This window comes from Rhipicephalus microplus, chromosome 6 (assembly GCF_043290135.1).
Source record: "Rhipicephalus microplus isolate Deutch F79 chromosome 6, USDA_Rmic, whole genome shotgun sequence".
Taxonomy (NCBI): Eukaryota; Metazoa; Arthropoda; class Arachnida; order Ixodida; family Ixodidae; genus Rhipicephalus; species Rhipicephalus microplus.
Window position 1 is genome coordinate 99,199,720 of NC_134705.1, and position 27,806 is coordinate 99,227,525.

General features: G+C 46.5%; 1 protein-coding gene across 1 annotated transcript in view; it reads left to right on the forward strand.

Annotated features, from left to right (window-relative positions):
- The window catches only part of LOC142765386 (uncharacterized), a 244,942-nt gene that overhangs the window by 208,642 nt on the left and 8,494 nt on the right, over positions 1 to 27,806 (forward strand). Inside the window, exon 4 of the mRNA XM_075866277.1 lies at positions 5,008 to 5,130. Coding sequence (XP_075722392.1) covers positions 5,008 to 5,130 — 123 coding nt within the window. The remainder of the gene's footprint in view (positions 1 to 5,007; positions 5,131 to 27,806) is intronic.

The window sequence follows — 27,806 nt, forward strand, 5'->3', positions numbered from 1 at the left end:
CATTCGTCAATGCATCCGCCCCTGCGTCCGTTCATGTGTCCATTCATCCATCTGTCTGTGTGTCCGTTCGTCCATCTATTCAACACTCCATGTACCACCATCTCGCATCTTTTTATGATATATATTCTCCGTATAGAAGCACCGCCATCCAGCAGACATTCCAAGTACTAAATAAGAGGTGGCACACGCACACTTTCTTACGGCTTGCGCTTCGCGTCTACTTCCCACCTTTAAACACCTCGAGTTCATGGTATACACTAGTTCACTGTATTCATGGCACTGCGGCCCAACGCTCGCTAAACCTTTTTAAAACCAAGAAGGTTACGCCCAGCGAGTATAACGTAGCAACCTTTTCCTGTCAGATAGTGCTCAATGTACATGCCAATGGCTGCTAATGGGAAATGATAGACAGTAGGTTTCGGCTTTTACTTTCCTAAGCCTTGCGCTTCCTATCTACTTCCCACCTCTAACCACCACAAGTTAATTCATGGTATATACTAGTTCATTGTATTCATGGCACTACGGCTCAACGCTCGCTAAACCTTTCTAAAACTAAGGATGTTGCACCCAGCGAGTATAACGTAGCAACCTGTTCTTGTCTGATAGTGCTCAATGTACATGCCAATGGCTGCTAGTGGGGACCGCAGCATGCGCGTTAACTATAAGCCAAATGCTCCTGTCTCTCATTCTCCATTAGCAGCCATTAGCATGTACATTGAGTACTATTTTTTTGTTCAACAACGCACAGAAGAAATCTCTCACCGGCACCACCTTGGATGTCAAAATATTATACTTGTTACATACTACAACGGACACTAGGGACAACCAGGTGCCGTTTTAAGGAGCTTCGCCCCTAAAAGTAATGAAAAGCACGGATGTCTAGAATACGCGCGTCAGAGTTGCCACGTGCACTATGCAGAAGGGACGAACGCGTTAAAGGAAAGAAAATATTGGCAGATCCCATGTACAAAGACAATCGATTATATGCGAAGCACGAAGGAGGAAGGTTGACATGTCGCTTTAAAATCAGCATAAACTTCCGAGGCGAAGGTAAAGTATGCCGTATATGACTTCCATGTCATGATTATCATCTTTGACGTGTCATTTAGTTTCGGCATCTATTCACGTCACATAGTACCAAATCTACAAGTTTTCCCGCTCACTTTAATCCAAGAGCCAGCTTTAATAATCTGCACGCCATTAAAATAATCTGAGTGCCGAAATATTTAATCCATGTGCCAAACATTTATTCCAAGCGCCAACATATTTAATCCAAGCGCCAACTCAATGAGGCCGCGTGCCAGTGAGTTTAATCCAAGTGCCACCGTGTTTAATCCAATTTCCAATGACTTTATTTCAGGTGCCAGTCAGTTTAATCCATGCACAAAAGGCTGAATACGAAAGTTAAAACAGCAGTGCAATTGAAATGCAGTTTCTACCGTATAAAAGACAATAGTCGGAAGGTAGAATAAATTTATTATTGGTATTCGCCGATGGTATTCGTAGCCGTGTTCGGAGTGTTATACTTTGCTATGTGCAAGTTTGTATAATGAGTGCTCGCCACAGGTGGAATAATTTTAATGAAAGTGAAAGAAAACGCAGGAACATACTACCGAATATTTTACAGCGCAATGAAATTCAGTGTCCGTCACTAAAGCTCATAATTGGCTTCGGCACACACAACAACATTACATGACTGGGACAGGTCATATAATGCGAAAGACAAGCTTTGTTTATAAGAGTGCCGGAATACATATCAAGGTATCGAAAACCTGGCCGTAGGCAGTGACGGGTCAAAGGCAGCTACATTATAAAGAAATCAGGAGGCCGTCATGGGGCAGAGTGAATAAGAGATAATTCCAATATATCTTTGTCCTGAAGTGCACATAAAACGCAAACTGATCATCCTGATGTGGCATTGGAAATTATATCTTACATTATTGTTTGCTCTTATATTGTTATTCAATCAAAATTAATGTCTCCAATACTACGAACGGTACTGATTGTTCATTTAGCTTGGTAGTATTGTGACGTACTGGACCAACGTGATGAAACGAACACGGAGGAAACTAAATTATAGTAACGCGCATTTGTCCTTGGGCCAATTTTTTTACTGTACGTGTTCCTCTTTTTTTTATGCGGCACTATGCCTCTCATCGCACATTGGAAGATTGCGCAAACCCTGATGAAGACTGGTCCACCGGTCGAGACCATTGGTTATAATAATAAGACCACCACCAAGTTGTGTTTCTTCTCTTCCCAAGTACGTTTGGCCTATTAGGAATTTATATATAAATATATATATATATATATATATATATATATATATATATATATATATATATATATGTAGAGAGAGAGAGAGAGAAAGCAAGAGTGCTTACTACTAATTATTAATATTCAAGAAATAGAACGTAGCCACAGGTGAGCGTAATTATTAAAACAGAACTGTCTTATAGGACTCGGAGACGACCGTTCACAAGTCATCTTCACGCGAAACGGCAGCCACGAAAGATAAATTGTGCTGATCGAAGGCCGGGCTGTCCACGTGCTGTGTTTTTGCATGGAGTGGCGAGCCGCATCCAGCAGCAAAGAACGCCTGCAGGCTGTGCTCGATATTGTCACCTTTGCGATCTGTAGGCCTCTGCGTCACTAGCTTCATCGAGTAGCAGTGGGGATCCAGCAACCGATCGACTGAGCGTGCACTGATTTTTACTCCTGGCATTTCTTCCTCCAGGGCCTCCTTTAATTGCTTTATTGTAAATGTGCAGTTTTTGTCGACAATTCATCTCAAAGTACTCACGACGTCATGTCCAAACTTCCTTTTTGAACTCCCACCATGCTTCGATGTTTCTCTGTCGGTAGCAGTAATCGATCTTGCTGTTCTAACGTTGATGCCTAGAGCGTCGGCCAGTTGCTTTAGGTCACCGCCACGCCTGTAGATGCCCACAATCCTATAGCCCTGTCGACCAGCGATACTCGGCGGTTTTTTTTTCTTTTTGACGAGGTTTGTCGGTGTTTCAAAGTGTGGTCATCGTTTGCGTCCAGCCATAACTTCAGGCAAAGCTCTCTTCTCGTCTGCAATGTGCCCGTATGAAAACGCACGTGTTTCAAGCAAACGAGCTTCATCAACACTAAGTGTCGTCTGTTACATGAAAACAGGAGTATCTCCTTTGATGCTTTTATAACAACTTCATTCAACGTAAATCAGATTAAATGCAAGTTTAGTATTTTTAAGTGGTTACTTCTGATTTTGAGAACGAATGAACGTCATCTGTCAGTCCCTGTTCTCACTGGGCTGAGCACACAACTGCGAAAGCCTCAGCGAATAAGCAGCCAAATGCCGTCTGCTGAGCATACGAGGCAAATCTATGCATATGCGATGGTGTACATGGTTAGCCGGAATAATGCAGTAGTGACGAAATATACGTAGACTAACATGGACCCTATGAGCAGATACATTTATTGCCCACAAACGCAATTACTGTTCACTGTTTTTTTTTAATTTTGAATATATGACACCAAAACGTTAAGATGAAGTAGCACTGCGCACTTCATTCCATAAGCGCTAGCATGTATAGGCGAGAGAAAAGTTCTTCCTGTGACGTCATGTTTGCGTTATTTTGACATTTATACGATATAAAGTGGCAAACTATGTCTTTCTTGTGCATGGATTAAACTGACTGGCACCTGAATAAAGTCATTGGCAATTGGATTAAACACGGTGGCACTTAAATTAAACTCACTGGCATGCGGCCCCATTGAGTTGGCGCTTGGATTGAATATGTTGGCGCTTGGATTAAATGTTGGGCACATGGATTAAATAGCCCGGCTTTCAGATTATTTAAATGGCGTGCAGATTATTTAGGCTGGCACTTAGATTAAAGTGAGCGGGAAAACCTGTAGTATATGTGGAGCTAGCGAAACGTCCCCGAGCGTGCTTAGCATGTAGCCAGTTTTTACATGGCACACATGTCATGATTATCTTGTTTGGACGTGTAATTTGCATTCGTTATCCTTTCACGTCCCGTAACATGGAAGTTGGTATATGCGGAACTAGTGAAACGGCCGCTAGCACGCAATGAGCGTAGCGCGTAGTCAAGTTTACATGATACACAAATTATGAACATCATATGTGTCATTTACTTTCGTAGACAATTGACGTCACGTGATATCAAACTTGGTATACGTGGAGCCAGATAAATGGCCGCAAGCACATCGTGAGCGTGGTATGTTGTCATGTTCTTGCGTGACACACATCTCATGATTATCACATTTGCACAAGTCACATATTTTAGTCGTTCATTCACGTCTCATGATACCAAATTTGGTATATGTGAAGCTAGCGAAATGGTGGATAGCTCATCATGAATGGCCCATTCTACTCCGACGTAACCTTCACGCTCAAGAGACTAGACTTGGCCACGTGAATGCGTGGTCAAGTCTAGTCTACCGATATTGTAAAAAAGGAAAATACTTGATATGGTGGCTTCCTTTCAATATTTCATGTTGGCGGAAAGAAGTAATAATGTCAAACATGCCCAACGCTGACATGAGGAAACGAACATTTCAGAATAATTGAGAATACGAGCAATTTGAATCCTTTACTTGCCCTTCCATGATGCTGTGGCAGCCATTTCGTTGTAGCGTTCGAGAGGTTGACAAATGCTGGTGAAAAACGATAAAGACGCCTTGCTGACCCATCTCGAAAACAGTATCCCTTGGACGGTCGCTAACTGTAATATAACTTAATAATAATATTGCTTTTATAGAAGAAATAACTAAGGAAACAAGAAAAAGGAAATAAAAAAGCAATAGGTAAAGCGCAGTCACACGAAGATTCGCTTGCCCCCATTTCCTTGATAGAGCAAGGACTCCTGAATATTTTAATTTAATTCTATTTGGTTTTTTTCCTTTTGAGTTGCCTACAAACTAGTGTAGTAGGCTATAAAGGGAGGGTATTCGCAGAAATAAATAGTAGTTGGTAATCTCGCATATTTATTTTAGGTATTAACTCAAGAAGAAAGTCTTGGAATGGCCTGGAAGTAATGTTGCGAGAAAACAGCGAGAGAAACTGCGCATTGTTTGAAATGAAGTACTCTGAGAGCCCTAATCATCCTCCTGTCAGAGGTGAGTTTCGCAGTGCTCAAGTTAAAAAAAAAACACTTGATACTATTCCGCAACAAAGTTGCCATACGAACTCTTCCGAAGAAGTTTGTGAACTTGCGTAGATGGCACCACGAAAAAGTAAATATCGCAAAACAGGTGAAAAGTATTAAAAATTAGTGGGTAAGCTTTGCTATGAAACATGCATCTATAATAAGATAACACCAATGAATGTGAGCACCAAACGGTCCACCTCAGTGGAACAGTGACTAGGGGGCTCGGCAAACACCACCTAGACTTTTTTTCAGGCCTCCGCAAGCCTACGTGACGTCATCAGTGTGAGGTCTGCCTGGAAGCTGGCTTCACTCAAATGACCGGCACACGTTCGCGTTTTGTCGTTCCGCGGCCCCGTTGCACTCGTAGCATTTTTTTTACTCAGAGGTTTATACCTAGAAGCACTTACCACAGTGTACTTTGTGGGCGCGAAATCCTTGCGAGGGATCGCTCGAGTCTATGCGGTTCTTTGGTCGGCGTCCATCGGAAACCGATGCGAGCGAGCGAGCGAGCCAGCTCGCTCGCTCTGCTGGCGGTTGTGGTTGTAGGCTAGTTGCATTTTGTTACCGCTCAGGCTGTTTTTTCTTTCTCTTGTGCTGTGTGAGCATGGTTGGGTAAACTACGCAATATGCCTGGATGCTGCTGTGCACCGGGTTGCAACTCTAACTATGCTCATGGACCTAAAGCGCGCGTCTATCGCTTTCCGATGGACGCCGACCAAAGAACCGCATGGACGCGAGCGATCCCTCACAAGGATTTTGCGCCCACAAAGTACACTGTGGTAAGTGCTTCTAGGTGTAAACCTCTGAGTAAAAAAAATGCTACGAGTGCAACTGGGCCACGGAACGACAAAACGCGAACGTGTGCCGGTCATTTGAGTGAAGCCAGCTTCCAGGCAGATCTCACACTGATGACGTCAAGTAGGCTTGCGGAGGCCTGAAAAAAGTCTAGGCGGTGTTGGCTCGGCTGCATATCCAAGGGTGACGGGTCCCATGCTGGCCGTGGTGGTCGCATTTTCATGGCGACAAAATAATAGAGGCCCATCAACTACACTCCATTTCATACATCAGTTGCAACGCTGTGGAAGCTATGCAAGAAGGTTGGCCAGAAAACGTGTAAATCCACGTGTTTCGTGGTCGCTCGCATTAAATGTGATTAGGGCCGGTGCACCCTCACGTTCTTGTTTTTGTGCTCCCCTTTGGCGCGACTGGCAAAGAGAAGAAAGTGGGGTGGCTACAAAAGCACGCGGGTTTCGAATGACCCTGTGGTGTATTATCCTGCACTGACACTGAAATTCCAGGTGGCCGCCATCGTGACGTACTCAGAGTAGATAGCCTGTATGTAACGTCACGCGAAAACTAAGCTATACAGCCACCTAATCACAGACGTTGAACGGCGTTTTTGTTTGTAGGGCACATTGTATCTTCATTGACTTCTCGCTCAAATAACACACAAAAATTACATTTTTGGTGGTAACAACATCGAACTACTTTTTGTTGTGAATGCATCGACTGCGAGAAATCTCCTTAGCTTCCACAACGTTGCACATGGTATGGGAAACAGATTATACGTGACATCAGTGCACGATGAAGAACATCAGTTGGTCAAAATTTCCGGAGCTCTCCACTGCGGCATCTCTCATATTCGTGTCCTGGTTTTGGAACGCAACACTCCACATAACATTATTAAGTGAGCACCCACCTCGACAAAAACTTTTGCTGTTACAAAGAAAATCTTGAAGCACACTTCAGCTTCATTTTAAATGCAATCGCACAATCGGTACTCGCGCGCATTGCTGTTTCAATGGCTAAGTTGGCGCTTCAACTCCAGGCCTATTTGCACTTTAAACCCCGTTATCTACGACAAAAATCTTCGGATGTTACACACGCCTCGATCCCGTGGGAAAACGTCGTCTCATGAATACAAGACAGCTACAGAAAGCGCAATACAGCCTTAGTATATATTCGACGCCGCAGAGACTTCTTATGTCTAAGGAAGTTCGTATTTATTAGCACGCATTCATGGGACGCAATCAGTGTGCATATTGTAGTGCATCATAACAATGAAGTGACCGGTGCATGAGGGGTACACCAAGACAGAGAACGAGGAAGACGAAGTGTTTTGAGAACAATGAGAGTGGTGCCAATGGCCGCCAGATTAAAGCCGTGTTAAAGTGCATTTAGCTTTCGTGCATTACATTTGGTGGCAGCGGTGACAACGTTAACCTATCTGTACGAGGAGTAAGGCTGCCGCGATGACAGCAACAGTCGACACTTTACAGATGCACCCTACGGAAGGCGACACGTCGTCGACGGCCCTGGAACCTCCTGTCCCAACTACGCAGGAAAGCTTGCCATAGGCCACGGGAGCCCCAGTGTCCTCACACATCCCGCCACCAGCACCCCATCAGCCTCTTCTATCAGAGTTCGATGTCCAGGATACGCAAAATAACATTCAACAGTCAAGCGCTGGTGCCAGTCTACCTATACCTGACTGCCTGCAGGCTCTTCTTTTCCAAGGTGAGGCCGACAGACGAGCTCTTATGCAAGATTTCAAAACTCGCTACGCTACCCGCTTGCTCTCTCTTGAGGCCACCCTCGTCCTACGTGCCCCGAAGGCGGACGCCGTCGCCGACGTAGCTGCGTGGCTCTCTGTCATTGAGGAGCACTCTGACCTTCAGTAATGTGTGTCTAACGTGGTCGAACAAAATGTTCCTCTGTCAGCTCAGCCTCAGTTTTTGGGAGCAGAACTTTCACTGCCTACATTCGATGGCAGCACGTCGTGGGCAGAATTTTTGGCGCAGTTCGAGTACGTTGCAGCCCTAAATTGCTGGACAGTTCAAAATAAAGCTCAGGCGCTCGTTGTACAGGTCCGTGGCGCCGCGGTTGAATACCTCGAGTACACCCAGCAAGTCGTCCGCTCGAGCAATGAAGCTCTGGTCTCGGCGCTGGAAACCAGATTTGGTGACAATCATCTGCTTCAGCTCTACCTCACAAAACCAAGACACGTCCAGTAAGACCACCGCGACCTTCAAGAGCTAGCTATTCACGTCAACAGCTTGTCCCGGAAGGCCTTGTCGAGTTGCCCTACCGCAACCATTGACTTTATTGCTGCTAATGCCTTTGTTGATGCCATCAGTAACAGAAGTGTCCACCACTTCGTCCGCCTCGCTCGTCCTGTTTACGTACGAACAGCTTTAGCTGTCGCTCTTGAGGCGGAAATACACGAACGCTCGCAAGCAACTGAGGATCCATACCGGAGGCCACCCTACACGGACGCACCATCCCGGACCCGGCTTTTGGCTCCTACTCGGCTCCACGATTCTGCAGCGGTACTCCGGTGCTACCACTGCCATGATGTTAGGCATTTCACTCGGAACTGCCCTCGGGTAACCTAGTCGCTGATAAACTAAGCTCCTCCTGTGCAGTCTTTCCCCGTGAAACTACAATGCAAGTCATCGAGGGCAGGATCACGCGTAATGCCTGAAGCCCCTCTTCTTTCACTTGGCCTCTTCACCGAGATGTCAACTCTGCCGGTGAAGCTTGTAGATTCGCCGCAGCACGTTGAAGCACTAGTGGACACAGGGACTGCATTCAGTTTTTTAGGGATGAGTTTCTTGTCTGGAAGATTTTCGGTGAGTCATGAGCAGACCGATTGACTCCATCTCGTCTTAGCTGATGGAGCCACTCTACGCACTCTCGGCAAAGTCTGCCTGAATGTGTGTGCGTTAGGGAAGACAGTGAGACAGCAGTTCCTTGTGGTCTCAAACTTGTGTGTGCCATTGATCTTAGGCTATGATTGGTGCGCAGAGTTTAGCATTATTTTGCAGTTTAACGGCACCGATTGTACTGACATCTACCGCTTGGACACCAATTCGAGCAAGTGTTGAAGCGTCCACTAAATCTTGCTCTAGGCAGTCGTATTTCCAGTTGAGTCATGTCATTTACAGAACATTTGACAAAGCGCGCTCCGTGCTCACTGACAACTACCACATGATGCAAAGTCTGATTAATATTTTTTCTCCGAAAGTTGGCATTCTAACAAGGGGCACGAATACAGCCGTGGGTACAAACAGAAGTAAACAACCTGAAATTGAAAAACCATCCCTGCTTTTCAATCCTGCGATAATGGCTACTTCAGTTACCATCGCCTTGTCGTTTGCTGCGTGGGTCCCTGTTTACAGCACCGACAAGTCCTTTGTCGACAAGAACACTCTTGTAAGAAGCACCGTTTGTTCCCGGCCTGGAGGCGAATTCGCAGTGCGGCGGGCGCTCCATTGCTGTTCCGGCAAAACCTTTGCAGTGCTTCTCTTTAACCTATCCGGCCGTATCCTCTGCATGCTCTCAGGCAACATCCTCGGTACCTGTACCTACCTTGAAGCACCGTCTCTCGTAGCAGTAGTATAGCCTGTAGCACCTTGGCCACTAACTGCATCGCCCTTAGACTGGAATGAATTCATCTTCAGCTTCAGCTTGACTCCGTCACCGAAAGCTGAAATTCAAGCACTTCTATGAAAATTCCAGGACTGCGTGGCGATGTCGCCCAGTGAGCTCGGCCACACTCTTTTGGTGCTGCAGCACAGAATCGGCACCGGCTCTGAAGTTTCTGTTAGGCATCACCCGCGTCGAGTTTCTGCCTCTGAACGCACAGAAATTGCTAAGCAAGTGGATGACATGCTTAAGCGTGGTATCATATCGCGCTCGTAAAGTCCGTGGTCGTCCCCCGTAGTTTTTGTGAGAAAGAAAGACGGCACAATCCGTTTTTGTGTTGATTATCGATGGCTAAATAATGTCACCAAGCCGGGCATCTATCCGCTTCCTCATCTTGACGATGCCGTTGACCGCCTGCATGGTGCCCATTTTTCCACTACGCTGTGTCTTCTTTCTGGCTATTTGCAGGTGGAACTAGACCCGAATAACACCGCGAAGACCCCCTTTATAACTCCGGATTGCCTATACAAGTTTAAGCGCCTGCCGTTTGGTCTCTCCTACGCTCCTAAATTCCAGCAATTAATGAAGCAAGTTCTTCGGCATCTCAAGTGGCCGATGGCTTTGGTCTATTTAGACAACATATTTGTCTATGCTCCCACGTTTCCCGAACATCTCAGGCGTTTGTAAATGGCCTTGCGTGCCCTCCAAGACGCTGTCCTTTGCATTGAACCTTCCAGGTGCTTTTTCAGCTTTTCAGAACTCAGTTACTTGGGAAACGTAGCCAGCGCCAAAGGCATCAGCCCTGATCCCATGAAGCTCCTTCATGGGATCAGGGCTGATTCCATGAGCCCTGATCCCTGATCCATGAGCCCTGAAATATGAGGTTCATACTTCAGACGCTTTGTTCCTGACTTTGCTTCTCGTGAGATACCTCTCAACGAGCTACTCAAGAAAGAAGTTCACTGGAAATGGTGACCTGGCCAAGAAGCTGCCTTCCGCGACCTCAAGACTGCCCTTCAAGCACCACCAACGCTCGTGTACCATGACGAGATTGCCGAAACAATTCTACACACCGATGCCAGTGGTCTTGGTTTCGGAGCTGTTGTCTTGCAAACTAACGAGGACAGGCAGGAGAGACCGGTCGCTTATGCTAGCCGCCGGCTGATTGAACCAGAGAGTTGATACCAAGCCTCTGAACTTGAGTGCTTGGCGGTAGTTTGGGCAGTCAAAAAATTTCGTCAATACGTTGATGGTAAAAGCTTCACGGTCGTTACCGACAACGTCGCCTTTTAATGGCTTCAAACAAACAAAAAAAGACCTCAACGCTGAGTTCGCCAGCTGGGCTTTCAAGCTGCAAGAGGACAACTTTTCTATTCGCCATCACAGCGGCGCTCGCCATCAGGACGCTGACTACATTTCTCGCCACCTGACAGCTCTCAGCGACATCTCCCTAGTTTCTGCAGTGCTTGATTTAGGAACTACGCAGCTTCAAGGCACAGAATTTGTCAATATATCCTGACGACTGTCCGGTTAAGTACGCACTCCCAAGCGTCGACGTTAAAGTCTTTCTGCGTCGTATGTCGTCCGAGAGGGAATTCTTTATCACCGACATTATCGGGATGGGTCTTGCGTGCCTGTTGTGCCGATAGCCATGCCACAATCGGTGCTATTCATGTGCCACGATGCTCCAACTGCCGGTCACTGCGGGCTGCACAAGACGCTGGCACGCATCAAAGAAATGTTTTGGTGGCGGCGCATGCACAGTGACATTTCCCGCTACGTTTTGTCGTGCACAGTCTGTCAAGGCCGGAAGGCTACCACAAATCCGCAACCAGCCCCCATGCAACCTATCCGTCCTCCTGAAACACCTTTTGATGTTTTGGCACTTGATCAAATGGGACCATTTCCACGTACGTCGCGCGGCAACAAGTTCCTCATCGTTTCCCCGAACTATCTCACGAAGTGGACCAAGGTCAGGGCCATCCCTGACTTTTCAACTCTGCACGTCCTAGCGTTCATGAACGAGTGTGTCTTTTTTTGACGCGGCACGCCACGCTTGCTCATTACTGATCGTAGCACAGCTTTCACGTCCCACGCACTCAGTAACCTACTAAACGACCATAGAATTCAGCATGCCGCAGCCACTCCTCAGCACCCACAAACAAACGGTCTGGTGGAACGTACAAATTGTACCATAAAGAACATACTGTCGTCATACGTGAGTCTCAGTCATAACAACTGGGACGAATACGTTGCCTCAGCTGTCTTCACCCTCAGTACGTCACAGCAAGAAATCACAAGGGAGTCACTGTTCAAGCTTGTCAATGGAAGGACGCCAAGGCTTCCGCAAGAGAGCTTCTTTGGTTTAAACACAACGCAAAACCATCTGGATGAAACCAGTACTTCGGAGCTTATTCGGAAGGCTCGCTTTAGAGCGCACCTGGCAATAGCGCATCGTCAGGCGAAATTAAGCTCGCCTTCCAACGAGAACCACACCCCTTTCAAACCAGGAGACCTAGTAATGGTTCGACGCACCCAGCGTGTTCCACATCATTGCCAGAAGTTTTTTCTCCGGTATACCGGCCCATTTCACGTGGTGAATACCCTAGGCACTGTTACGTTCCGCCTGGAAATAATTCCCGAACTGGGCACCAAAAGCCGAAACCATGTTTTCCAGCCAATGCTAGCGAGTTGAAACTTTATGGGCCGCGTGATTTCTGCACGCGCGCCTCTTCGTCTTCTGGCTCCGACTCCAGGAGAGAGGGGGTGGTGGATGTAGTGAATCATAACAACGGGGTGACCAGCGCGTGAGGGGTAGACGAGAACAGTGAACGAGGAAGACAGTGTTTTGAGAACAGTGAAGCTGGTGGCAATTGCTGCATATAAAGACATGTTAAACTTTACTTCGCTTTTGTGTGTTTAGTGGCCGTTACAATATTGCCTTGTTAAAATAATCAGATTTAATCTCATGAAGTTTGTGTGTATGATCCCATGTGAACTTGACCCGAAATCAGAGCCATATAGGTATGGTTTTCAGGCCTATTGACACACATTATGCAACAACACAGCCTAATAGTTGGAACGCATGTTCACATGAACTATGTTTTACGTTTAGCAGACAACGTGGTTTTGAAATTTTGCACGTACGTCCTGTACAAGCAGTGCCACAAAAAATACATGGAATCAAAGAATGGAGGCACGCAATATGTGTAAGAAAGACATAGAATGCTAAGTGAGAGCAACGCAATGATTGCCAAGAAACGCGAAACGCAACCTAGGGTGGCTGTTGGGTAGCTAAGGGACAGGAAAAAATTTGCAGTAATACAGGGGAACGTGCTCAGTTAGGGTAGTGTCAATAGGAAGTGGTTCTGAAAGACTTTGGTTTCTTATAAAGCCCCGAAGAAGGTTGATGGTTACAACCAATCAGTAATGGTGATAATCTAAATGAATTTAATAAAAAAAAACTTGGCTTATCTCTGCGTCACAGTAATCGGTATAACACGGAAGTGGAGCAAGTTTTCCCAGAAATAGTGGAATGTTAGCTGTACTGATTGAGTGAGTGAGAATTTATTAGAAGGCAGAGAGGTCGGCCTGAGCTAGTGCGCTCTAGCCTGCTACTCTACACAGAGGATAAGGGAAAGGGGAAGGAAAGAGGGATGAAGGGTGATGATGGGGACAAGAAGAGGTGGTGCGTATGTACAGTAGCCACTCAGCATAGTACCCTACAGTGTAGTTTCTAGTCCAGTGCTTTTTATAAAGTCTCGAGCAGCCATTGTAACAGTTTTTGACACTGTTTGGTCGTTCATTGCTGACAATATGTGGCTTTCACTTAATGGTGTTCGTCCAATGCTTGCCAACGTTGCAGTTAGCATTTTTCTTTGCGCCACGTATAATGCACAGTCACAAAATATGTGAGCTATCGTTTCGCGCACTTGGCAGCGTTCACAATTCGGGCTGTCCGCACGACCGATTAGGTGGGTGTAGTGGCGAGTGAAGACGACGCCCAGGCGAATTCGGTGCAGTATATTACCATGTCTTCGGCTTATTTTATCTGGAAGACGAAAAGTCATTCCGGGGTCTATTTCCCACAGGCGCTTGTTCCGGTGATCTGGTAGCAATCAGTAAGTGGCATCGCATTCGCGCATGAGGGATCTCAACAATGTGTGGACGTCACTTCGCGAGTACGGTACTTGGACGTACATAGGAGCGTTGTATATTGCCGCTCTTGCTTCGCTATCAGCTGTTTCGTTGCCAACCAGGCCGCAGTGTCCAGGAATTCATTGGAGTGTAATCAAGTGACCGCTCCTGTGTGTTAGGTCAAATGCTTGGACGATTCCTAACGCTAACTCGTACAATTGGCCTCTTCTTGAGCAAGAATAGGTAGCTTGAAGCGCTGATGTTTATTCAGACAGAAACGTTCATTGACGCGGCGCTTGGTCGTTCACAAATTTTATGGCTTCTTGTGTAGCAACAAGTTCAGCAGCTGTCGAAGATGACCTATGATCTAATTTGCACTGTCGGGAAATACTGAGTTGAGGTATCACGAAGGCTGCAGCTGAGGCGGATAAAGTTACGGATCCATCGGTGTAAATGTGTACAGAGTCGCTGTATCGGTCATCAAAATGTGCCAAGGTGAGTTGCTTGAGGGCAATATAAAAAACACTCGACTTATACAAAATTCCACGTATGTGAAGGCACACCAGTGGTTTAGTCAATGTCCATGGAGGCACTGCAGGGATTGCGGCTGGTGCAAAGCCTGAAGGGATCACGTGCCTGTGCGTATCAAGGCATCGCGAATAGGTACAGCCTGGTCGGTCCACTTGTAGCGAAGACAACGGATGCCGTGCATGTCAGGTCAGCAGACGAAGGTGCACTCGAAGAGGCTCACAGGACGTGTAAACCTGTATAGCGTAGGTGCGGGACTCCTCTATAGTGCCAGAGGTGGACGTGCACCGTGGCAGGCCAAGGCATATTCTCAGTGCTCGGACCTGAAGGCTCTCTAAAGTACGAAGGCACTTTGCCCGCATGCTGGAGAGCACAGGTGAGCTGTACCTTATATAGCCCACAAATAATGCCTTGTATAACTGCAGAAGACTTTTCTCTGAAGAGCGCCATCTCAGTCCTGCTATAACACGAAGAACATACACAAAAGTGATTAGTTTGTTTCGCAGCACAGTCAAATGTTTTGGCCAGGACAGGTTGCGATCAATGACGACCCTTAAATAGCGGTGGTGCTTGACCATGGGAATTACTGCTCCGTGAGCGAAGATTGGGTACCACGACATTGATTTCTTCGTAAATGCCAATGCAGCACATTTTGTTATTGAAAGTTCCAGGCCCTGACGACGTAAGTACTTAGATGCTATTGATGCGCCTTGTTGTAGCCTTGCTCGCAGTTGCGGTCGCGTTGCTCCAGATGCCTTTATGCATATGTCGTTCGCATACGCACTGATTCTGACAAAGTCGGGAAGCTCAGCTTCAAGGCCAATGAGTGCTATGTTAAAGAGCATGGGGCTCAGGACGGCGCCTTGAGGAACTCCACGGCTTATGGGGTGCCTGGCCGTGTCACCGTCAGATGTCGACATAAAACTGGTACGTCCTATGAGATAGCTCCCTACCCATGCGTGTAGTCGGCCACCTACGCTGATGTCTTCAAGTGCGTCAAGAATGGCCTCATGGTAGACGATCTCGTACGCGCCCTTTATATCTAAGAAAATGACCCCTACCAATCTCTGACGTTGTCTTTCCTTTTCAACAGAAGAAACTAGGTCTACAACACCGTCTATAGATGATCGACCTCTACGGATTTCATTTATAAATTCTGGTAAGCCGACATTATTCCCCAGCAGCCTTTCCAATCTTGCCAGCACCATGCGTTCCATCACCTTACCGATGCAACTGGCTAGGCAATGGGTCTATAAGAAGACAACTCGTGTGAACACTTGCCTGGTTTCAGTAAAGCCACTATGCGGCTGCACTTCCAACTCTCTGGGACTGTCGCTGTTTCCTACGTAGAGTTGTAGAACGACAAGAGAGCCTGCCTTGCTTCCTGGCTGAGGTGATATAGAGCCGAATAAGCAATTCCGTCAGGCACTGGTGCGGACGACCGTCGGGACGCAGAAATCGCAGCGTCGAGTTCGCGCATTGTGAATGGTAAACTGTAAATTAGTATAAGAGCTGCCCAATATCTCTCGATGTTTCAAAGCTATGGAACCCTTGAAAGTGAACACACTAACGTTCACACTTAGTAATGCATCTCTATTGCAATGACTGACATCTATGATAAATTAATAAAGAAACCTTTGTTGTCATAAATGCTTGTGGTAGCTGTAGTAGTTAGCGGTGGGAGCGGAATCAGATAAAGTAGTGTGACAGCTAGAAGACCCGTCCCTGAATTGAGGCTGAATTCGGGTACTCTCACACCTACTCTCACAATGTTAGATTATTGAATGCCACAGCCCGACTAGATAGAAACGCAACGTGCGTCTAACGTTGATGCCCGTCATGTCTACGTTGTTGGCCAGCTGCAATTTTTCGCGTGGGGAAGGGGAACTTAAGGGGAGGGTGACTATAACCACGACCACAACCACAACCAGGCAACGCCGAGCTAATAAATGCGAAGCATTTCATGGCGAACTTCGGCGACTTTGAGCGTATCTATCTATCTATCTATCTATCTATCTATCTATCTATCTATCTATCTATCTATCTATCTATCTATCTATCTATCTATCTATCTATCTATCTATCTATCTATCTATCTATCTATCTATCTATCTATATAATTATCTATCTATTTATCTATCTATCATATATCTATCTATCTATCTATCTATCTATCTATCTATCTATCTATCTATCTATCTATCTATCTATCTATCTATCTATTTATCTATCTATCTATCTATCTATCTATCTATCTATCTATCTATCCACTTACGACTTTACCTCTCCTCGCCGTTTCAATATTGGTATCGATACCAAACTTGGTATGGCATAACTTGACTGAAGAACATATTTGCCTAATGTATGCCATGAATGTCATGATTTACATTTCATGGTCCTGCAGCTCTTGCGGTGGTTTCGTTCACATGGCATTTTGCAAAACTTGTATGGTATGGTGTGATTGCATGGCGAACACAAGCGGCAGACCCTAACATAAAATTCTCATGCAACATCTTGACTACATGCCACACTCCTGATGCACTCACGACCGTTTCGATTGCGTCACGTTTACCAAATTTAGTATTACAGTACGTGAAGGGATGACGAAGGTATTGTCGCGGTTCAACGTAAGCAGTGCACCGAGACGTTGAGTCAGAGACCCGCGGCGTGTGTTCTGTTGCAGGAGCCAAGAGCAGGCGAGCAAAACAAAAGCACGTCGTCTTCTTCAGTCCCCCTTTTCACGAGGCTGTTGGCGCGCACATTGTCTTCGTTCTTTGTTTCGGACGCGGCATTAGCCTCCCCTTAAAAGAGCATCGCCCCGATGCTATAGCTGAGACAGTAATTCACGCATGAAGTCACTTTGTAGAAGTAACGGTGCCTCGCAGAGTCACTCGCTGACGTATGGCTTAATGCGCACTACGTGCACGAGCTCAGGTCAGTGTTGGCGGCGCCTTGAACAGTTTAGGCTATCCGGGAAGACTTCATAGGTAACGTCACTTAGTCGTCGCAGCACTCCATAAGGTCCGAAGTACCTTCTGAGCAACTTTTCGGGTAGTCTCCGTCTTCGTACAGGCGTCCACACCCTACCCTGTCCCAGGTTTCGTACGTTACAGGTGTATGACGTTGGTTATAGCGGCCTGCGTCGTACTCTTGCTGTTGGTATATTCGCAGACGTGCGAGTTGCCTGGCTTCCTCTGCGCATTGAGTAATTGCGTCAGCACTCGTTTCGTTGTCATCGCATTCGTGTGGCAGCATCGCGTCTAACATCGTTCTTACTTCTCGTCCGTGAACAAGGCTGAATGGGGTCATCCGTGCGGTTTCTTGTTTCGCAGTATTGTATGTGAACGTTATGTAAGGGAGAATCTCGTCCCAGTTTTTGTGTTCGATGTCCACATACATTGGAAGTATGTCTTCCAGAGTTTTGCTAAGTCGCTCGGTCAACCCGTTGGTTTGTGGATGGTAAGCTGTCAACTTGCGATGAATAGTACCACTGAGCACTAACACGTCATCTAAAAGCGCAGCCGTGAATGCGGTTCCGCGATCTGTTATAACGATCGATGGCGCACCGTGTCTCAGCACAATGTTCTTTATGAAGAACCGGGCTACCTCCACTCCTGTGCCTCTCTGGATGGCTTTTGTTTCGGCGTAGCGAGTAAGGTAGTCGGTCGCCACTATAACCAAGCAGTTACCAACACTAGATGTGGCAAGTGGGCCCAAAAGGTCCATTCCGATCTGGTCAACTGGCGTTGTGGGGATCTAGACAGGGCGTAGCAAACCAGCTAGTTTCGTTGGAGGTGACTTGCGCCGCTGGCAATCGAGGCAGGTCCGAACATGATGCTTCACGGCAGCGGTGAGTCTAGGCCAGTAATATCTCCCTCGAATTCTGCTCAGTGTGCGCGTGTAGCCTAAATGTCCAGATGCTACATCGTTGTGGCACGCTTGCATTGCCTCAGAACGAAGAGTGGTAGGGACGACAAGCAGGTAGGTGGACCCGTCTGACGAGAAGTTCATTTTGTAAAGGACATTGTTTCGCAGACAGAACGACGATAGTCCTCTTGTAAAGACTTTGGGTGCATTTTGGCTTTGTCCTTCTAAATATTTAATCAAGCCAAGTTGCTCAGGATCGTCATGCTGGTGATCTGTGATGGTTGACGTGTCGAGGATTCCAAAGAACGCTGTCTCTTCATCAAAAGCAGCAGCCGACTCTATGGTGATTGAGATAGGCAGTCGGCGTCCGTTTGTCGTTTTCCCGACTTATACACCATCGTTATATCAAACTCCTGTAGTCTAAGGCTTCAGCGTGCCAATCGCCCGGAAGGATCTTTCAGACTTGTTAACCAACACAAGGAATGGTGGTCACTGATAACCTTGAATGGGCAGCCATACAGGTATGGGCGAAATTTCATAACTGCCCACACCACGGCGAGGCATTCCTTTTCAGCGGTCGAGTAATTTGCTTCTGTGCGTGACAGAGTTCTGCTTGCGTAAGCGATCACTCTTTTCTCGTCATCCTGGCGCTGCACAAGCACAGCTCTGAGGTCAACATTGCTGGCGTCAGTGTGGAGCACTGTAGGGGCTGTGTCATCAAAATAGGCAAGCACTGGGGTCATCTGTAGACGTTGCCGGAAGTCATTGAAAGCATCTCCCTGTTAGTCGCCCCAAACAATTGCAGACTCATCCCTCGTGAGACGAGTTAAAGGTGACGCAATGCACGCAAAATCTGGAATAAACCGCCGATAATATGCACAGAGACCAAGAAAACGCCTCACTGCCTTTTTATCTGATGGTATTGGAAAGTGTGCGACGGCGGCAACTTTTTCGAGGTCTGGACGAACTCCTGCATAACTGACTACATGGCCAAAAACTGCAGTTACTCAAAGCAGAAGTGACATTTCTCCGGCTTGAGCGTCAGGCCTGCGGCTCGTATGGCCTACAAGACCATTTGCAATCATTCAAGGTGTTCGTCAAACGTTGTAGAAAACACAATGACGTCGTCAAGGTATATTAGGCAGGTTCTTCATTTAAGCCCAGAGAGAACGTTATCCATGAGACGCTGGAAAGTAGCAGGCGTGGAGCACAAGCCAAATGGTAAAACCTTAAATTCGTACAGTCCATCTGGCGTCCCGAAAGCAGTTTTTTCACAATTCCTGGAGTCTACTTTAATTTGCCAATATCCGCTCTTAAGTCTATAGAAGAGAAGGAACGTGCGTTTTGAAGCCTGTCAATCGGATCATCTATGCGGGGAAGCGGGTACACGTCCTTTTTTGTAACCTGATTTAGCTTTCTATAGTCGACACAGAAACCCAGGCCGCCGTCCTTCTTTTTCACTGGAACAACAGGTGATGCCCAGGGGCTTTTCGACGGTAATGACGTCGTCTTCAAGCATTTTTGTTACCTGCTGTCCTATCGCTTCTCGTTCTTTTGAAGCCACATGATACGGATTTTGATGGATTGGTCTAGTCGTGTCCTCTGTGATGATTCGGTGCTTGGTCAAGGACGTCCGGCCAACTTTCGAGGTCGACGCAAAACAGTCGTGGAACTCGTCTAGCAGCACAAGCAGGCGTTCCCGCTGTTGCTGAGTTAAAGTAGGGCTGACGTCAAGGTTAGGTGCTAGGTCACGTGGGTCTTGTACAGATGTTGCTTCGAGTGCTGAAAAGCAGTCACGAACATCAGCGATCTCGTCGAAATGTGCCAACGTTGTGCCTTTTGGAAGGTGCCGTCGCTCGGAGGTGAAATTGGTCAACAGATCGTTCGTTCGTTCATTTGTTCGTTCGTTCGTTCGTTCGGTCGTCGGTGACATTGACTATTCCTCGTGCTATGGAAATTCCGTGTGCGAAAAGCAGTGAGGTTAGTTGGTCGGCGACTCCTTCACCGTCGAACGGTGCGTGACATGCTACTAGAACGAGGATACATGATCGAGGCGGCACGACTATATACTGGTCTTTGAGACGAAAGGATTTGTGCTCCGGTGATGTAGGATCAGTCAGACGAGCACTCTCGTAAAATGAAACCACGTGGTCCGGGATGTTGATTATTGCGCCATGGTCCCTGATAAAGTCCATTTCTATAATTAAATCTTTGCAGCACTCTGGGAGAACAAAGAAAGTCGCGACAAAAGAGGAATCTCCTATGCTGATTCTGGCTGTCCATCTTTCAGTAGGGAGCAGCAATTGACCACCCGCTGTTCTTATACGTGGTCCTGTCCATGGCGTTTTTACTTTTCTAAGATGATCAGCCAGCTTGTGACTTTTTATGGAAAAATCAGCACCCGTATCGACTAAGGCCGTCACTTGCTCTCCATCAATAATTACCTTGAGGTTCGCGCTCACCAATTCGTAGTTTTATTATTCGTCGGCGTCGAGTCGTTCTGTAGTGGCAGTACTGGGGACGTTTTATCGTCTTGTGGTCGGGCTGCGACCTTACCCCGAGAGCTCACCGCCTTTAGTTTCCCCGGTAAGGGCTGGGTGACCTTGTTCCCCGAAGGTCAGCAAAAGTACGTCGATTTGGTGACGATGTCTGAGCAGGGAATGGAGAGCGTGACATGTGGGTGGAATAGGGCTGGCGATTAGGAAGCGACTCATGATAGGGAGACCACATTGTTGAAAGTCCTCGAAAACCAGGGTCGTCATGGCAAACAATATAGTCGTCGTTGGCACGGCGACCATCGTACCCTGGCCGAGACGGGCGAAGCGATGTGTCGTGGTACCAACTATAGCGAGCTATATGGCCGACACCACCACAGCTGAATCAGAGAGGGCGCCGATCGACGGTGCGCCAAGCGTCCGTTCAGCGAAATTTTGGGCGTTCTATGTCCTCTCGTGGTGGTGAGTAAGGCGCGGCAAGTGGTGGCTGGTGGTATAGAGACATCGGAGACATGAGCCGACGTCTGAAAGCCTCCTGCAATGGTTGCAACGAAGGTGCGGCTGTAGGTGGCTGGTAGTATGATGTAATAGGCGGGACGGGTGGTGGATGGCGGAACGCGTCGGCGTAACTCAGCTGACGCTGATCGCGACCGAGATCATCACGAACGACTGCGGCAACGGCGGTCACTGGTGTATCCACTGGAGGAGTCCAAAGCTTCTGAATTTCTTCTCGGACAATATCTCTGATCAGGTCACGTAGGGAGCCCTGATTGTCCGGAGTCACTGAAGAGGCGTTGATTGGGGTGGTAGTGGACGAGTGATCATATTGCCTCGATCTTTGGTGGAGAGCACGCTCAATGGTAGTGGCTTCTCTTATAAAATCGGTCACGGTAGTTGGGGCATTGTGCACAAGTCCAGCGAACAGTTTTTCTTCCACGCCGCGCATAAGGTAGCGCAAGTTCTTCTCCTCGGACATATTAGGATCAACCCGATGACAGAGGCGCGTCACGTCTTCAGCAAACATTGCCACAGTTTCGTTAGGTTTTTGAAGCCTTAACTCGAGCAACTGCTGAGCCCAATCTCGACGGTCAACGCTAGTAAAGGTGTTAATCAGCTGCTGACGAAACTCATCCTATGTGGATATACGGCCTTCTCGATTCTCAAGCCACGTGTGAGCACCGTCATCTAGAGTGGAGTACGTGCGGGCGAGCTTCTGTTGAGCATTCCACTGGTTGATGTCGGCAACGCGTTCGTAATGCTCAAGCGAATATTCAACATCTTCATGTGGGGCACCACTGAAGCGATCAGGCACAAGCGGCTGAAGAAGTGTTACCTGGGCTGGATTAGAAACAGGGCTGCCTTGTATCCCTTGGACCAACTGTGGCTGGCTAGCGGAGGCCATTGGCAGAGGTACGTAATGCCTATTAGAATGTTCATCAAAGGAGGTCAGCTCAGGCGATAGGCCTAGCAACCGCCGACTGAAGCGGTGCACTGGTGTCGTAAAAGGTGGCTGCGTGTCGGAACCTGATGAACGGCTCCCAGATGGGGTGTTGAGCATCGGAAGGCTTCCAACCCAACGCCTCCACCAGTGTCGCGGTTCAGCGTAAGCAGTGGACCGAGAACCGACGGCGTGTGTTCTTATACAGGAGCCAAGAGCAGGCGAGCAAAACAAAAGCACGTCGTCTTTTTCAGTCCCCTTTTCACGAGGCTGCTGGCACGCACATCGTCTTCGTTCTGTGTTTCGGGCGCGGCAGTATGATACTGGTGCAAACATGATGAACATGAGATGCGTGTCATCTAACAACATGACTGCATGCTATGCTTATCATTCGCTTGCGGTCGTTTCGCTAGCTTCACATGTACCGAACTTTGTACCACGCGACGCGAACGAATGACATAGGTATATGGCACTTCTATACATGATAATCACGACATGCGTGTCATGTGACATGACTTCATGCCACACTGACGATGCGCTCGCGGTCGTTTCGCTAAGTTCCCATATGCGAAATTTAGTATTATGTGACGCCAATGAATGAAGAAGGTATGTTACTAATGCAAGCATGATAATAATGAGATGCGTGTCATGTAAGAACATCACAACACGCCATAGTCAAAGCGCCAACACATTTCGACGTGACGTGGTGCGCGTGCTCGCCAGTGTTCATTTCGTCGAGTCATGCCGGCGTTGCCACTTTGGGCGCCGGTCCTGCCTATACTAGCAGGCGCGTGCCGCGCTTCGTTGCTTTGACGCATGCGCGTTTCAAGGCGTCCGCCATCCCTCCGTTACGAAGTGGGAGAGGCAGTGTTGTCTGGTAACGCATCGGCGCGAAATGTGCATATCGCATTTCGCGCTGGTTGCCGTCGGGCTGTGCCGGAGGATGCTGGTCGCGCCTAGCCTTAAGTGCCAACCACTGGCACGCGTATGCACGCGCCTACGCGTCAAAAGCGTATAGGCGCGCCTGTGGAGGAAAAGGGCGTGCAACCACTGGCACGCGTCAATCGCGTTGACGCCCACGCTTCAAAGCCGATGCACAATGTTGCTTGACCTTTTGGCTTAGAAGTGTCCAAGTTCAGCACAGAACAGAACGTTCCTAACTGGAGCGGGTTTATATGTTTTAGAGGATATAAGAACACGTTAAAAATTTGATAGTGCTTCACCCACCACAGTTTAGACTATTTTAGAAGTATTTGACATTTCAGTGCCCAAAGTAACTACCGCGGTATGCACCGGAAATCAACTTCGGTGCGTGCACTGCTCCCGCGAATGAACATTCCCGTCTAGGATACTATACGTCTATCAGAGGCGTGTGCAGAGTTCTCATTAAGAAGGGTGGGAAAAAGTTTGTCGCAGTGCCACCCCTCCATTGATATAGGGGCTGACTTAGCGCCCCCTTCCTATTAGATTAATATATGAAGTTGAAATTGTGCTCCCCCCTCTCCTCTCTTCGGTGAATGAGGCGGCGGCTGCCCTCCTGATCAGGTTTAAAAACCACCGGGTTTCTATACCTGCATTACCAAATTTATTATCAATATCTTAATATGCTGGTACATTCAGTATATTTACACATACTAATTTATAGCACTCAACTTGATAATCACGCCTGAAACTTCATGATCTGGCAGATTTAGGTCAGTCATAAGACTACATTTGCGGCCAGAGTTGCAGGCTTTCGGTTGATTTGTGTGTTTGAAATATCCTCTGATGCAACAAAGCACACCAGGTTCTTATTGATGCAACAGATATTGGTCATAAGATAGGAACCAAATACTGCGTAGAATGCCTTCGCGCATTTTCCATAGTCGAAATGTGCTCTAATGCAACTAACTGTGCCTTACCCTTCATGACGTGACAGATATTGGTCATAATATTGCAACTGAACCTTGCTTTGAAGACTTGTGGACGTTGTCTTTAGTCAAAGTACTCTCTAAAACGACAGACGACACCCAACTCTTCATGAAGTCACAGATATCGGTCATAATATTAGAACTGAAACCTTAATGCAAGACTTTGGGACGTTGTCTTTAATCAAAGTCTTCTCTAAAATGACAAACGACACTCAACTGCTCATGAAATCACAGATATCGGTCATAATATTAGAACTGAAACCTTATTGCAAGACTTCTGAACGTTGTCTTTAGTCAACGTATACTCTAAAATGACAAATGACACTCAACCGTTTATGAAGTCACAGATATCGGTCATAGTATTAGAACTGAAAGCTTAATGCAAAACTTCTGGACGTTTTCTTTAGTCAAAGTATTCTCTAAAACGACGGACGACACCCAACTGTTCATAAAGTCGCAGATATCGGTCATAATATTAGAACTGAAATCCTAATGCGAGAATTCTGCATGTTGCCTTTAGTCAAAGCATTCTCTAAAACGACAGACGACACCCAACTGTTCATGAAGTCACAGATAACGGTCATAATATTAAAACTGAAACCTTATTGCAAGACTTCTGAACGTTGTCTTTAGTCAACGTATACTCTAAAATGACAAATGACACTCAAACGTTTATGAAGTCACAGATATCGGCCATAATATTAGAACTGAAACCTTAATGCAAAACTTCTGGACGTTTTCTTTAGTCAAAATATTCTCTAAAACTACGGACAACACCCAACTGTTCATGAAGTCACAGATATCGGTCATAATATTAGAACTGAAATCCTAATGCGAGAACGCTGAATGTTGCCTTTAGTCAAAGCATTCTCTAAAACGACAGACGACACCTAGCTGTTCATGAAGTCACAGATATCGATCATAATATTAGAACTGCAACCTTAATGCCGGACTTCTAGACGTTTTCTTTAGTAAAAGTACTTTCTAAATTGACAGACGACACCCTATTGTTCATGAAGTCACAGATATCGGTCATCTTATTAGAACTGAAACGTTAATGCAAGACTTCTGGCGTTGTCTTTAGTCTTGCGAGACTTCTGGACGTTGCCTTTAGTCAAAGTATTCTCTAAAACGACAGAAGACACCTAGCTGTTCATGAAGTCACAGATATCGGTCATAATATTAGAACTGCAACATTAATGCCGGACTTCTAGACGTTTTCTTCAGTAAAAGTACTTTCGAAAATGACAGACGACACCATACTGTTCATGAAGTCACAGATATCGGTCATCATAACTGAACTGAAACCTTAATGCAAGACTTCTGGCGTTGTCTTTAGTCTTGCGAGACTTCTGGACGTTGCCTTTAGTCAAAGTATTCTCTAAAACGACAGAAGACACCTAGCTGTTCATGAAATCCCAGATATCGGTCATAATATTAGAACTGCAAGCTTAATGCCGGACTTCTAGACGTTTTCTTTAGTAAAAGTACTTTCTAAATTGACAGACGACACCCTATTGTTCATGAAGTCACAGATATCGGTCATCCTATTAGAACTGAAACGTTAATGCAAGACTTCTGGCGTTGTCTTTAGTCTTGCGAGACTTCTGGACGTTGCCTTTAGTCAAAGTATTCTCTAAAACGACAGAAGACACCTAGCTGTTCATGAAGTCACAGATATCGGTCATAATATTAGAACTGCAACCTTAATGCCGGACTTCTAGACGTTTTCTTCAGTAAAAGTACTTTCGAAAATGACAGACGACACCATACTGTTCATGAAGTCACAGATATCGGTCATCATAACTGAACTGAAACCTTAATGCAAGACTTCTGGCGTTGTCTTTAGTCTTGCGAGATATCTGGACGTTGCCTTTAGTCAAAGTATTCTCTAAAACGACAGAAGACACCTAGCTGTTCATGAAAGACACCTAGCTGTTCATATCGGTCATAATATTAGAACTGCAAGCTTAATGCCGGACTTCTAGACGTTTTCTTCAGTAAAAGTACTTTCTAAAATGACAGACGACACCCTACTGTTCATGAAGTCACAGATATCGGTCATCATAACTGAACTGAAACCTTAATGCAAGACTTCTGGCGTTGTCTTTATTCAAAGTATTCTCTAAAATGACAAACGATACCCAGCTGCTCGTGAAGTTACAGATATCGGTCGTAATACTAGAACTCAACCCTGTATGGAAGACTTCTGGACGTTGTCTTTAATCAAAGTATTCTATAAAACGACAAATGACACCCAATTGTTCATGAAACCACAGATATCGGTCATAATATTGAAACTCAACCCTGTATGGAAGACTTCTGGACGTTGTCTTCAGTCAAAGTATTCTCTAAAACGACAAACCGCACACAACTGTTCATGATGTCACAGATATCGGTCATAATATCGGAACTGAAACCTGTATAGAAGGCTTTTGAACGTTGCCTGGAGCCGAAAGGTTTTTCAATGCAACAACCCACACCCTACTCTTCATGATGTGACGGATTAAGGTCATGAGGTGGTAATTGTGCCCTGTGTGGAGGGCTTTTGAATGATTAGCGTATTGGAAATATGCTCTCTGGCTCTTAATGATACAACAGATACTGGTCATAAGAATGGAACCAAGCACTACGTAGAGTGCCTCTGGGCATTTTGGTTGTCAAAATATGGTCTAATGCAACTTACTGTACTTGTCGCTTTCATGATAAGACAGATATTGGTCTTAGGACTGCAACTGAACCCTGTATAGAAAACTTCTGGGCGTTGTCTGCAGTTAAAGTATTCTTTAAAACGACAAACCGCGCCTTCCTCTTCATGAAGTCACAGATATAGGTCATAATACTGGAACTGAACCCTTCATGGCAGGCAGCCAAAATATTCTTCAATGCAATAAAAGACACCCGACACATCATGACGCAACAGATATTAGTGATCAGGTTGGAACCGAGCACAGCGTGGAACACTTTCGGATGGTATATTTATTTATTTTCATATACGGCAGCCCATTGTGAGGCTACTGCAAAAGTGGCGTACACATATACAAAATGAAGAATTTAAACGGGGATATCACAATAAGTGTGCCAAGGTAAACAAATATCACTACCCTTGAGTGCACCCCGGTAAGAAATCAGAAATATAGAATATTATTATACTACAAGTGCCTCCAAAAAGTCAGACACACTGGTACTAGGAATCAAACCAAGTAGATGAATCTAGTGTTTGATAACTTTATTTGAATGTGTTAGAGAGCATTAGCTTGACAACACACGAAAACGATTTGCACAGAAGCCAACGAATGTTTCAGCGTCATACAATGTACGAATACACTTCTATAAGTACGTACGTTTTCACATCACCGAAATGCGATGGCTAGTGCGAGGTTTGTTTTCAGCGATGATGTTGAAAACACAGTGCAGATAAAACTTCTCCGTATGAGCCATGTGATGTTTCGGGCGTCGTATATGGTGTCTATGTTGCGGCGGAAACTACCGTAGAGTTTTTTCAGCCGATGCGCTGGATTTGTCGGCGTCGCTCAAAATCTGCACGAAAGCGCGTCACGCTGGTAGCACTCGCAGGCGTTTGTCGTGTCGTTGTTGTTCTAGATTACGAAGCGGTCATTCAAGAACGCTTGGAGTAGTTTCCGTGCTTGCTTCCAGCACTCCGCCGTGCCTTCGAAGCGGCGGCCTTTAGGCATAACGTTCCGAAGAATCGCGGCCTCTGGTTTCTTGACGCGCAGCCCCTCGTTGGTAGGCGCCACTGTACGCGTGGTGACGTAGCGTACGCGTGGCAAAAATATCAAGCCCGGCTTGATCTCTCACGTCTCCTCGCGTATTCCCCTCC